Source organism: Larus michahellis, chromosome 3, assembly GCF_964199755.1.
Source record: "Larus michahellis chromosome 3, bLarMic1.1, whole genome shotgun sequence".
Classification (NCBI taxonomy): domain Eukaryota; kingdom Metazoa; phylum Chordata; class Aves; order Charadriiformes; family Laridae; genus Larus; species Larus michahellis.
In genome coordinates, this window is record NC_133898.1 from 52,904,667 (window position 1) to 52,918,901 (window position 14,235).

At 36.0% G+C, this 14,235-nt stretch overlaps 1 protein-coding gene across 1 annotated transcript in view; it reads left to right on the top strand.

The window, feature by feature from the left end:
• The window catches only part of WDR27 (WD repeat domain 27), a 123,743-nt gene extending 111,311 nt beyond the window's left edge, over positions 1 to 12,432 (top strand). Inside the window, exon 24 of the mRNA XM_074578256.1 lies at positions 11,652 to 12,432. Within this exon, the coding sequence (XP_074434357.1) occupies positions 11,652 to 11,699 (48 nt within the window). The 3' untranslated portion in view covers positions 11,700 to 12,432. The remainder of the gene's footprint in view (positions 1 to 11,651) is intronic.
• The last annotated feature ends 1,803 nt before the right edge of the window (positions 12,433 to 14,235 follow it).

A 14,235-nucleotide genomic window follows, 5' to 3' on the forward strand; every position in this document is an offset into this window, starting at 1 on the left:
GATCTTAATTACAGTCCTGTCCCCAGGAAATTTGCTGGAGTTTTGCCTTTATTATACTAAGCGATAAAATGCCTGCCTTAGACACGGGGGCCAGTTTAGAAATTTAATGTTGAATGCATTGGAAAGCAGCAATGGTTTGCCTGAACCACTGTTGTGAGCATAGATTAGACATAAATGGCTCATTCTTGTTTGGAAATTTCTTCTATTTTTTTAGCTCGAATACTCTCATCAATATTTATTATGTTCAGCTCCTCTTCTCTGTTGCTTAACCCAGAAAAAGATTAAATTTCTTTGACTTTCCTGTGTTTTGTTGCTTCTAGTTCTTCCTTATTGATCTCCTATGTATGTAGTTTCATAATGTGTGAGACCTATCCAGTCTAGACTTTCTCCTTATTTTATTCTGGATCTAAATAAGTCGAAGAAAATTTATCAGAAAAATATTTTTTTCTTTCTTGTAGATAAACTGAGCAATACCTCAATATATGATTTCAATTAAAAGTGAAAAAGCTGAGATGTGCATTTGAAAGGACTGGATAATTCTGATGGAAGACTACTTTAAGAATTTATATATAGCGTATTTAAGTACTTCCGTTGCTGTTGGCTTGTAATTACAAAAATGACAAATCAAAAATGTATATTTTATTCTGGAAATTGTTTAACAATGATATCAGCAATTCCAAAGGGACTAAGCTAGGAGTCTAAAATGATAATATTTAAAACTTAAATACCTCTTTAAGTATGGGAAGTGTGGTGTTCTCTTGTTACAAGAGATGTGGCCTGTAGAGAGCTTTCCCTTTTAATCACGAAACATACAGAGTAACGAATTGCACTTTTCTTTATTGCTGTGCTTCAATACCTTGACGCTGTCTTGGTTGTATCATTTCTGGAATAGAAGAGTGTAGTTCATCCTCTAATCCCACATCGCTTTCCTCATTATTGCTATTTGTGATTTTTCTTTACACAGTACAAACACATTCCCATTAGCAGAGTGAGTCCCCCGCCCCCGTTTTGAAGTGAGTAGTACACTGTGTTTGATAAATGCTAACCTGAAACAGAATTAGCTGCTTCGAAGTGTCAGGCTCCATACATTCTGTGAGCAGTCCCCCAAGGTGTTAGACCACCAGGATGGAGTGTCTGTTGAGACAGAACTTTATGCTGGAACAAAATTTAATAAATAAAGGATTGTCTGAAAATACAGTTGTTCTTAATGACCCCTTTCCTAAGTTCACTTTTTATTGCTAAAATGTTTGGGGTTTTTAAAGTAACTATTTTACACTTCAGCTTTCTGCTTGCTATGAAATCAATAACAAAACTGGTAATTATTTTTGACATGAAAACAGGTATGATGTCATAAAGCCCAAGCCACTATAATGATTTCGTTAAAAAATAAAAAGTTTGGAGAAAGAGAACATCTGTAGTGAGCAAAACTCAGTCTAAGGAAAGGAAAAAATAATTTATTTAGGTTCATGATACAAATTTTATGAGAGACACTCTCCCAGTAGTTCTCCTGTCAAACAGCACTTCATACATGAGAGTGCTTAAAACATGAATGTTATGTTTATTGAACCATTCTCCAATGTCGCCACTGCTTACCCCATCCTTGTATTATGTCTGACTTATTTTTATTTTCAGTTATTTTTTAAGTTGTCTGCTTTCATTTGTATTCTAGCAGCTGGTATTTGATATATTGATATGTATTTAATTGTGTAAGGAATATTTACCACTAATTTGTCTTAGTTCTCTGCACACATGCGGGTCTACTGCCAAAATGGCATGCTTTCTGGAATGGAAATATTTAATATGGCCTATTAAAAGAAAAACAGCATTTGGGGGCCTATGTAAATTGTCATTAATAGTATAGTAGCAAGCAGTGAAACTAGATTTTCTGATCGCTGAGAGTTGTAAAGAGTAACTCTAAATTAATGTGTTGTTCCAGTTATTGGCTTTTAACATTAAGATTTGATTCAATGCCCCTTGAAGTTAGAGGAAACTCTTTTGCTGGACTTAACAAGTGTTGGCTTATATGTTAAAGCTGGAAAATGTGCAGAGCTTTCCATAAAATCCTATTCTGCGTTGCATCAATCCTCAGACCATATGCATTGCTGTGGTGTTGACCTATCTTCCAGTCGTGATATAAGCATTATTACTGCCTTCTGTCGTGTATTTGTTTCTTCGTTAGCTCTACAGGCAGAAAAATATGAAGTGGATTATATTGTTTTAGATGAGGCTATTTAATATGTTTTTTATTACCTTGCTGATTGAGGATTTTTCTATACTTACACAGATTCTTATCTACGTTTGAGAAGGCAAAGTCAAAAAAATGAGATCCGTTACAGGAGTTTGTAGTTATTTGGGGTAGCTTATTCCTTCATCTATATCGTATCTAAATGAAAAAGATTTCTGAATGTCAGTATAGAAGCAAGAAGATAGATTTAAGATTGCTTCAAATATTATTTTTTTGGTCAAGCGCATTTCACAGATGAAAATACTTATTGGGAATTACTGGTTTTACTTGCCTATAAAAATGTCATGTTAGATATAGATGGGAATTTTGCTTTTTTTGAGCATGCAAATAATACTTACTAAAAGCTGACAGCAGAGAGGTGCACATGCTGAAATGAGTAATACATTTAAAAATATGATATCTTAGGTAAATTTTCCAGGAGATTCCAGCAACATCTGTACAGAAGATATGAACTTAATCTGAATCATAAGGGAACAAAGGTTTTAAAACTTCAGGTTGGGTTTGGGATGACACTGCTGTGAAAGATCAAGATGCAGAAATTCTGTATTCTCACAGATATGTCAGAGGGTAGGAATAATCAGGTAGAAAGTAGAACTTAGGCTGCCAAGAACAGAATTAGTGATACATTTGCAGAAATACTAAGAAATAAGATGGGAAAATGGAATGGTCAGCACTGGGTGAAGGCAGCCCTAGGTGATCTGTTTGGCCTATCACAAATTGGTGGAAGAAGGGTAATCAGTGAAACACTCCAGTACAAGGTTACAAAATGTATGGGGAACATAGACTAAACCTTGCTGGCAGTGGAGGTATGCTTTATGTTAAAGACAGCGTAGAAGAGAGACAAATTGGTAAACCTCAACAATGAGTCCTGCACAGGCTGAAATTTCCAGCCTGTATAGGAAGAAAAGAGTATTGGACTTATATCCTAACAAGACCAGGATGGCACTGTCCGTGTCCGTTAACTGTCCGTGTTAACGATAAATCGCTGAGGGCAGGAAGGTCCATTACCTTATATGCAGAGATCAGATCTTACATACTAAGAATGACTGTTTCATGGTGAGGGAGACCACTAGAGTTAACTCTTGACTACATTAACAAATATATAGAAATTGTATCTGTCTCAGGAAGTCATAGAATGATTTAGGTTGGAAAAGACCCTTAAGATCACTGAGTCCATCTGTACACCTAACATTAGGTTATGTCCTAGTGTTAGGTTCTCTAACATTGAATGTAGGGGCACCTACATTCAAGCTGTGAGAGTATCTCGCTCTCTCCTAGATATTTGTTTATAGCACTCTTGAAGAAGACTGCAAGATGGAGTCTAGCTAGGTGGATCTTTGCTCTAGTATATATATTCCTCTGCTCCAAATAAACATACTTGAATAAACACACTGAGAAATCTGGACAGAAATTTCAGATAAATATGTTCACATGGTTTGGCTTTGCCAAAGTATGTATTTGTTTTAACAATTTTAAGAACTTTAAATGACAAGAAGCCCAGATGAGGCCATAATATTAAGATCCCTTTCTTTCAGATCTGTGTTTCTGGAATATTTTATTTGGAGAGAAAATTACAAATTAAAATTAGAGGTTTTAAAAATCAGGTTTTGCTATGAAGATTCAGTAGGAAGCTGAGTTAGATGACCTCTCCATGTTGCATTCAATTATCTTTTTCTTTAAACATTTCTGGTTGATTTTCTTGAGTGACTGGTGAAAATACTGTAAATGGTGTTACATTATTCATATGTTTTCTTATGGCGTTCTGCACATATAGATTTTCTGGAAAAATCTATTTATTCTTTGGCCTCTCTACAGCTCCAGCTTACCAATTCTGAGGCATTGTTTGCCTGTTACTCAATGCGTTGAATAATTTCCTTTTGTTACAATTATCCTTCCTACCAACACTAGAAAAGACTTTCTCCTTTTTAAGGCCCAAGCCCTATCAAGAACATGTCTATATATACATCATCAGTGACCCGTTTAACAACTGTTTTAATGTCTTATTCATGGTGGCCTCTGAACTTGAGTTCCTCTAGATACACAAGCCATCTCTGATATGCAAGACATATCAAATATAGATATTAGAGACAGTAAAAGTTACATGAGGTGGATTCCAGATAAAGTGTCAAACCTTCTGATTAAGCCACATGGGATTTTTTTTTTAGACATGCTTGAATTCACTTTCTGGCAGTCTTCCATTCTTCAGTGATTTCTGTCTGGAAATCTGAGATATGGATTCTGTGTTTAAGGGAAACAGAAATAGAGCAATGTACTCAATCTGCCCTATCCATGCGCTGAGCATAAAGGGAGGGAAAATGTGAGTGTATCATCTATGGGTACTAAGAAGACAGAAAAGTCCTCAGCTCTTGAATGACACTACATGTACTTACCCCTTATATGATCATGTGTGTGTATGCCACACCTCAAGGAATTATGATTAAAAGCTGCTAATCTGTTTTTTGTATTTTCCTCTCAGATGTCATTTCTTTTCTGCAATAGGACAGTTATCTTCAACAATACAAACTTCTGTCTTCTGTCTACAAAAAAACATGTGGGTTTGATCTAACTGATTGAATGCTTAGAGTGTAGCTGTCAAATTAAGCAATCATCTTTCAAGAAAACAAATCTTTTCAAAGTGCTACTAACATGTCTTCTGATCTTGAGTTAAACCACAAAACCAGACTTGGTAAAGCCTTCATATACTGTAGAGCTTCAGGGGTGAATTCTACATCGCTTTAGACACCACTATCTGAACAGGAAAAATATAATAAAAATCAGTTCCATAATGTCTCCTTTTCCTGTTGCTCTTGATTGTTGCTAGCTGTCAAACCAATGCAAAATTCAGGAGCACCACTAAGTACTACAGTATTGGTGATTTCATTGTCTTTGATAAGCACTAGTATTTAGTGGTGTTCCTGTCAATTTCATTTCAGCCACATCATTTGCTTTCTGACAGTTTTATATTGCAGCTGTGAGTTTGCCGCTAGTAAATTCAGAGATTGTATCTATCCATTCAAAGGTGATGAAAACAAACATCCATTGTAAGAGACGTTGACTATATCCATTGAAGAGAGATCTGAGTTGTTTCCTAAAATATATATGAGTCTAGGTCTGACCAGTATTGATTGAGAATCTGGAGTTTTAGAATACTGTATAAGGATTTATATGTATATCATATAAAAAATAAATGCAAATGTATACTTAGTTGATTTTAAAAATCATTACAGTTGCAGTTTTATTTTTGATCTGCATTTAGTTCTGAGTTAATTCAAATTTGTAAGTTTTTAAAGGGTCTTGGCACATAAAGATTTCCACTGGCATTTAAAGTTTACAGTTTTAAAAATAACAGTGGTCAAACTCCTGAAGGATTTACAGCACTGATTTGGAATGTGGCTTGTTGCCAATGGCCTGGAATTGAGATTTATTGTATCAGTGAGTAATGTTTGTCTGCTGTAATATGTGGAATACAAGATGGTGTTTCTTGTGTACCACGCTTTAAATGCATTGAGCAGTGCCTTTTTTTTCTAATTCTCATAATTAGCTGAAAACCATGAAACTAAAGATACTGCTGCATGGCAATAGAGAGAAGCGAGTTCTATCTATATTTTATCCGTGTGACTAATTTCATGTTCATTTTCAAAATAAATACTTGCTGAGATGATATTTGGTTATCTTGACTTCTGTGCAGTTTACACTTGAAGCCACATTGACGGGTTATTGTGTGTTTGGTTATCCGGACTGAAAAAGGCATGGATAAGAGAAGTCTGTGACACTCTGAATAGTGTAGAGAAGGTTGAAGTCTTTAGTTTAATCTCTGCTTTCGGAGATGATATGAAAAAAATGGAGAATGAATTAAATTAAATGCTTAAAGAGTCTCAAAAAACCTCCAAAACTTGCTATATCACATGTGACTCCAAGTTGATTATACATATAAATGAACCAGGTATTTTTTTTAGGTTTGACATGAAAGAAAAACAGCTTTCACTTTTACCATTAGTTCTTTAGACCTGTCTCTGCTGCTCTGACTGTTGATACTCATCCATCCCTAGTTCCTACACGAGGAAGTCCCTGCCACTTCCTCCAGCAGGGGCTGCTGCCAGTGCCGGCAGTGCCACTTGCTGGTGCACCTTCTGTGCCCAGTCCTGCCCACCGTGGTACAGTGGCACCAGCTGTGCCAGTAGCGTAGGGGTGACTGGGGTGGGTGGGACCCTGTGCTGCAGCATGGGAGTGATGCTCAGTTGCAATTGCAGATAAATTTGGTGAGTGTTTTTGGTTTTGTTTTTTTTTTAAAATCTTTCTTTTAGAAGGACAGAAATGGTGAGCTTGTAATCAGAACAATTCAGTATGTGTTGGGCTCTGGCTTAGCGCTTCTTGGTTCCATGAAAGATCAATGATTAGCTTTTACAGATACTGATTTTGTATGTAAGTTATTTATACAAAATCACTCGAGGGGAAAAAATAAGAGGCACTTTTAATTTAATTTCACCATTGTTTACTGTTTATTACTGCGTAGCACAATAAATGTGGTGGTTGGGAAGCAGTTTCATACGATGAATTTCAAAACATGCTAATTCAATAGACCAGAAGGCTACAGACAATTATTTTAAACCCTTAACTTACTGTGTGCTGTGTGTGCTGTTTGATAGCTGTGTAATGAATTAGCATTTCCTTTGGAAAGCGTGTATTTCTTGTGAAGTTAGATTTTGGTGTATTGAAGCACAGGTAATAGCAAGCCTCTGCAACAAGTGGAAGAGGAGTCCAAACAATGCTAAAAAGATGTTCTTGAACTAAAGTCTATAATGCAAAGAAGCCACTAGGACATTCAAAAGCAGATGTAAAAAAGTGTAAGTTAAGTTAGAAAATGTGTGTATTCCTCTAACTTGGTATGCTTATTTTGCGTCTCAAGTACATGGTGGAATGCAGAAAGGCTCTAAGCTTCCATAGTGGTCAGTCAGCAGTCGCAGGCTGTTGTGGAAAAGTTGTAGTTGCAATTGGTGCTTCAACAGCATTTAGGCTATTTATACATAAATATTTCTGCAGTCTCATATGCAAGTATTACTAAATAATAACTCAGTATGTTATACTTTGATTTCTGCTTTGATCACTTTTTCTATCATATCGATATATGCCACATAAGAAAATGAAGGGAACAGTAAGAGTAACTGACTAGCCAAACCGTAAACAAATGCTTCCCAAAACAGTGATTGCTACTTTGAAAATACGATTTGTGGCAGCAATTCCTATAAATTGTAAATAACAGCTTGACCTGAAGAATTCTTTATCTTTTTGAAGCTCGAGGGATGACTTTATAGAGACATATTGGTCCACATTGTCTGCTTCTGACAGTTTTGGTTCTACATGTGCCCTACTGTTTTCAAAGAATGGTTTGTATAATGAAAACTAAAAATAATAAACCCCTAAAAACTACATTCCCATCTGGTCTGCTGAGATACGGGATTTTTGGCGAGATGATACGTTTTGCTGTGCAGCTAGTGGAACTTTTCAAGATTTTTATCTCTACTTGCATATTATGCATATGTATATCTTTATAGTAATTAAGAGAAAGCAAAATCATATTATGTGCCTGTAATGTGAAACTAGCTGGAATTCCTTTGATTGTTATTATGTCCTAAAGTACAATATATCTTGAAGCCCCATATACACGTAAGCTTGCTGTGTGAAATATTAGAACAAAATATTTGTTATATGTGTTTCTCTTCAAAGCCAACTGTTAGTGTTTGTGGCTTACAAAACCCCAGGTCTCTAATTTACAGCACATTTTTTTTTATGTGGCATCACTACAGAAGCATATTTCCCACCCCCAAAAGATAATTCTAAAAAAAATATATACTGTGTTGTTGTAAAAGGAAATTCAGTAGGCAATGTCTTTAAATTAATTGTTAGTCAACTGACAGCCTTCCAACACTGCATGTCACTGTTTTAACTTTGTTGCGGTAAACTTTTATATCTTCTGCAATCTATCAAGTAGAGGACTGTGTTCAAGAACTTGTTCTCACCCCTTTCTGGGATCAGATGTCATAGATGCTTTCTAAATCTTGAAGCTTCTGTAAAAAGCTCTAAAACGCACAAAACCTACGCTTTCTTCCCTGCCCTACTTGAAGGTCTTTTCTTCACTGCTCATATATCCATTGATATGAAAAATAGTTCATGCTTTCATATGCCTTCTAATATTCCATAATGTTCTAGTGTTCATCCCATAGGAAACCTTTACATAGGTTTCACATTATTCACAGAACTGATGCCAAAATTTGAATATGTAATAGTATGACAGAATTATTATTATTTTTTTATTTTAAGAAGTATATTGACTTGACTACTATAGAGATTTCAAATCTAATTTAAAACACAATTTTGGAGTAGCATGTTTGGGAGCTGAGGGGTTTGAATAAAGTTACATGCTTGCACTATTTGGAAATGTAATATTGGCATAAGTGAAACAATTGTTTTCTTTAAAATCTTAAATTTCTATGGATTCTAAGTGCAGCTGAGCACATTCTTTCTTGATCAATTTTGATAGCTCTTAAGTGTAAAAATTCAATAATTTCAAGGGTCCTATGGGTCAGATTTTTAGTAGCTCTTGATGCAGCTCTTGTTGATGCAGGTTGCAGTTAACTTTGTACTGTTATTGTATTAGTAATGCGCTATTAACTAAAATTTATCTTCAGTGACTTCTGAAGTATGCCACTTTTACAAGTGAAAATGCTTTGTTAGCAATCAGGCACAGAAATTTATTTTAAAACCCGAAGGCTAAACAGGACTCCCTGTGAATGCGTATTAGCAAATCAGTTTGGATCAGAAACGAGCCTTTGAAGTGAATCTCCCTTGTCTCTACTTATCCAACTTTGCTTCTCATTACTGTACACTCACTGAGGATGTGAATTGGATTTATCTCTGATCAATTCAAACCAAAAGATGAACTCCAGGAATGCACTCAGTGTGCCAACACTTTCAATTCATGGGACTAGAGTAGAGCTAGTCTACATTAACCCTTGTAATGTCTAAATGTAACCCAAGGGAACCCCAGTCTGAGAAGGAAGAAAATCCTTACCATCAACACTGTACTCCTCCCAAGGAAGAACTCAGGATCTCCAAGGGCAGAACTCAGGCTGCTAGTGACTCACTGAACCTATCAAAAATTCTATTTTTGATGAAATTTTCTGCAATACTTAGGTAATTTTTGGATTACAAGTGTCATTTTAAATGTCTAATAAGTTTTTCATTCCAATTAGCCTTTTAAACATAGTTTGGACTAAAAAAAAATAATGCTGGCTCTGTATATAGGGCATATTCCTTTTGTCCATGGCAAGATACCAAGTGTAACACTTCTCGGGAGAATGAAACAATCAAAGGGCAGCCTCTTATCTATTGCCAAGGAAAGCAGTTTGAAAAAGCAGGAGAAAGGAAGGAGGAGGACTTGTGAGACAATCGGTGGTTTAGAGCATATGATCAACAAGGAGCAAACTGAAAGCCAGAAGGTGGGCATTTTTAATTCAGTCAATGTTTCAATGATTCTGTGGTTTAGTGTTGGCAAAAGTGTGGAAGGTGGTTAGATGGAATAGAAAGATCATTTTTAATGGATAACAAAAACAGAAGGACTCTGGATGAAGAATGTAATAGTAGTGTAGGGAATACATTTACATTTAGCAGGTGGAAGCCAAGCAGTGTTTCAGTAGTGTCAGAGGATATGACAAGAGGGATTGTCGTGGTTTGGGCCGGATTGGCCAATGACAAGACCTCAAACCAGGACAGGGATTGACCACACATTGCAGTTTTTGAGGTTCAGGTTGACCATTAGGAAAAAAAAGGCACTAGGAGGGCAGTGCAACACTGGAACAAATTGTGAAATTTCCTTGTAGTTTTTCAAGATTTAGCCAGACAAAGCCATAGCTAATCTCTTCTAATGTTTTCTGTGGTAGCACCTAGAGCAGGAAGATGGACCAGATGACCTCCTTGGGTCTTGTAAAAATTCAGTTTGTTTAAAATTATTTTATTTTCAATTGAAAACTAAACAAAGTTTCTATAATATCTCCTGTATACTAATCAATCTTCAGTTAGAATAGAATCCATCTCTGATTTCTCAGTTAGGTCAGTTGTTTTGTGACAAAATGAAATAGTAATAAAAGCATTTTCTTTTTCTTCTCACACGATAAATGACTACGGAAAGTTAGAAAAGATACTTTACTTAGATATTTCGTAGATATATCATCTTTCCAATAATAAGTTACAGAGGTAGATAAGGAGCTAATAGAAGTCTTTGGAAAGATGTAATAATCTTGGATAGCTGTAAAAAATACAGTTGGAGGAATTAGATTGGACAGTTCTGGGTAGTCTGTACTTTAAGATTGCATAAGTGATAGTGAGAAAGAAGAAAATAAGTGAACAAATTCACTGTCTTGGGAGATAACGGTTGTGAGAGATTAAAAGAATTCGCCATTGTAGATGTTGAAGGAGGGAATATAAAGCCAAGAAGATAATTTATTGACCACAGAGTCACTTTATCCAAAGGAAGAAAACAAATGAGTAAACATGTCAAACAAAGGCCAGATCAAGAAAAATAAGGATGAGAAAAGTTAACCAGATCCATCGGTTAGAACATGAGATACATTTTTTTTTTTTTTTTGTTCCAGCTCTTCAGATTTTTGTCACTGATGTGAATAACTGTAAATCCTAATATGCAAGGAGTAAACATCATGAATAAAAGATGCCATTTGTAGATCATCAGTTTCTGAGCTACAGCAGGTTTTGAAGGGCTTGTTTGTAGAAGTAATTGCAGGAAATAGTATTTGGTTTTGTTTTATAATTTAGATTTTGTGAGACTGGTAAAAGAAAGCTAATGCAGTTGAAGACTCTTTATGCATGTCTTTGAGGCTTGCCTCTTCCTAAAGGTTTGTGGCCTTCTTTAACATACTTTCTTACAAAGGGAATTCTTATACTACATTTAACACCAATAAAAATCAGAAAACTGCATTTGTTGGTATGCCTGATTCAATTCATAGTATTTTCCATCTTCATGTATTCCAGGTCTTTCTTATTTCTTCCATGCTCCCTTCTTGAATCACACACAGCGAAGTCTGTTTGACTTTCTGTGTGGTTTAAATATGTGCTTCGGCTTTACAAACTGTTGATGTGTTAGCAGATGTTGACACAAATTTAAAAATAGTTGGAAAAGAAAAATCTAAGTTAAATGGAATTTTCAGATTAGCTTGGTTGAGAAGAGCCTATAGGTTAAGTTGTTCCTTATTTGAAATGAAACCTGGACCTGTTAACATAGAAGTAATTTAAATATCTTCTTAATGATCTTCATTCAGTCTGTTGTGCTAAAGCAAACTTCACTCACTGGAAAGATCTTTATTAAAGCCATATGTTCTTTTCTTTTGAACTGCAGCTCACCACAGCCACCTTGGATGGCAAACTCCAATTGTTTCTACCCTGATATTTCGCAGCCTGTGAAGCTTTGGCCCTGGTGCCCTGAGAAAGAACAACTTGCTGAGAGAAAGGAGACTGGTAACTGGCCACAGGCAAGCAGCATAATATTCCCTTCTGAACTACAGTTTTCTTCTGACTTTGTTTTCTGAAAGTTCCTCAAGCTGTTCTCAAAGTTCTTCCATTGTACACTCTGTTACCTGTATTGCAAAAATAATGGCAAAAGATCAAGAAAAGAAAGAGACTACTCATTCTGACTTCATTCTGGCAAATTACCACAGAAGTGGCTTTCAGAGAACTTCTTGGGTGCTCATAGTTAGGTGTATTCTGTAGTGCTTTGCTAGGCTGGGACCTCTTTACTCGAGATTGAAAATGCAGTTAAAATAACAACTGTTCCATTTTTAAAGCCAGGTCTGCCAAATATTTAAATTAATCTGAAAGAGAGAAGAATTGTATGTCTTTCTGAAATGCCACGAGAGTCCTTCTGTTATACTTATTTGGGGTTACTGGAATTAGCATCGATGTTGTTTGAAGGCAGAATTTTAGTGGTTTATCCTTTATGCTACATTCTGTAAATTTCTTAGGGAGTACGTCAGAAAGATCTTCTCTTTAAAATACTACCTTATTGATACTATTGAAACAGCTTTAAATGTAAAGAAACTATTTCTGTCATTTAATAACTGTTTAAATATTTGCAAAACAAAGTTAAGTAGTATGAAAATAAAGTTATGGGAAAAAATGTTAATTTCTTGTATTCTTCCTAGTTTATTTATCCTGATCTTAGAAAAGATTTGTTAGAAAACTGTTTTTATAAAAGTAGGCATTCTACGTGTTTATTGACTCTAGATAAGAGTAGAGAGCATGTATGTGGCTCGTGGAAGGAGACGTATTTTTTCTTTTCTTTGCAAAATTGCGCTGCCATTTCAGTTAAATTTGCCAGAACAGAATCACTAAACTTCATTAATCAGATTGCTTTAAAAAAAATAAATGGAAAAAATGGAATTCCCGCCACCACTTTAACATCAATCGGTATGGCCAGATCACTTTCAGTACTGTAAAGAATGTTGTATCTAATAGGCATCCCCAATTTGTACGTATAATATTTAGTATGAGTAAATCAAGATACTTCTATAAGTTGATTAATTTCCATAGCAAATATTCTTTTGGAAAGTCTTTAGCTGTGTTTTGGTATGCAAAATCATATACTGTCTCTATGGATTAAATTCAGATATCTTCCTCAACACAACAGTCTCGTCAATAACTGTAGGAGTGCAGTGCAGCTAGAGCATGCTCATCAGGAGTCTGAATATCAGAATCAGGCCTGCAATGATCAAAGCAAATGTGGAATAACCCACCTGAATACGTTTTCAGTTCAAGATCAGATTAACCGAGAGATCACCTTCTGTGCTGTGGCCGCACACTGGTACACTACGCTCATGAATTATCAGCAAGGTTGGAATTTTTATCTCCACCACAGGGATCTTCAGGATGGTCTTCTTCAGACTTCATTTAGCTAACTTTCTCATCTGCGTGCTCTAAACTCCACACCAAGAGTCGCTATTCAAATACAGAAAAACAGCATGGCCTATGGCTGTATTTTCAAGGAAAGTGTTCCTGAGCCCTAGGTTGCAACTTGCTTAGTAGTGACCAACTCTTTGTAGAGTTTGTAACATCTGCTGAGGAGGTGTGAACTGTAATTATTACTATTATTTTTTTAAAAAATGCCACATTTTAAAACCAGAATAATAACATTCTGAAGAGTCAAGGCAGAGGATACACTCAGAAAAACTCTGCATCCTTGCTGCAAGCATGGAGGTTGTCACAGTCCCCATGGGACTGAAGTAAAAAAGAAAGGCTTCCATTTTCTAGATCTCCTACCTAGAAGTCCTAGAAGGACTAACAGTTGTCAGTCCCCAGTCAGCCAGCGTGTATCCCAAATCCCCCTCTTAATCTTGGGCTAGTTTGATCTCTGAAGGAGGAGCTCTTCTTCCAAATCTAGTGTTATATCTCTCTTTCCCTAAAGTGAGACTCATCTGTCTGGTGCTTTCTGGTTACTTTCATCATGAAGGACTTTTGCTGGACAGCCCTTTGGGGGCATGACCACAGCATCGTCAATCCGTGCTGAATAGGGACTTTCATCTGTTCTGGACTTGCAGATGTGCAGCTCTTTGGTAGCCCAAAAATTTGTTAACCCCTTTTTCCTGCACGGGGTGAGAGAATTTGCCCTACCACACAGGCATTAGAACTTTTCAAATGGAAATTCCCTACAATTTTTTCGTATGTTCAAAAAAAAACCCCATTCCACCCCATCCCCACCCCAGCTCCTCAGAAATGCTTGAATGCTTGTGGTTTTGAGAATGGAAAACTTTAGCTGACACACTTTAAGTTTGGCGAAGTCAAATGCTTGAAAGCAGGTTTTCTAATGGCAAATAGGAAGAAAAAAAAGTTGTCGGTGGTGCTACCATCTTATAATATTATATATAAAATTTTCATAATCACTAGGCTTTCGTTCTGAGATCTGTTTGATGAAAGAACACAGGAGACTA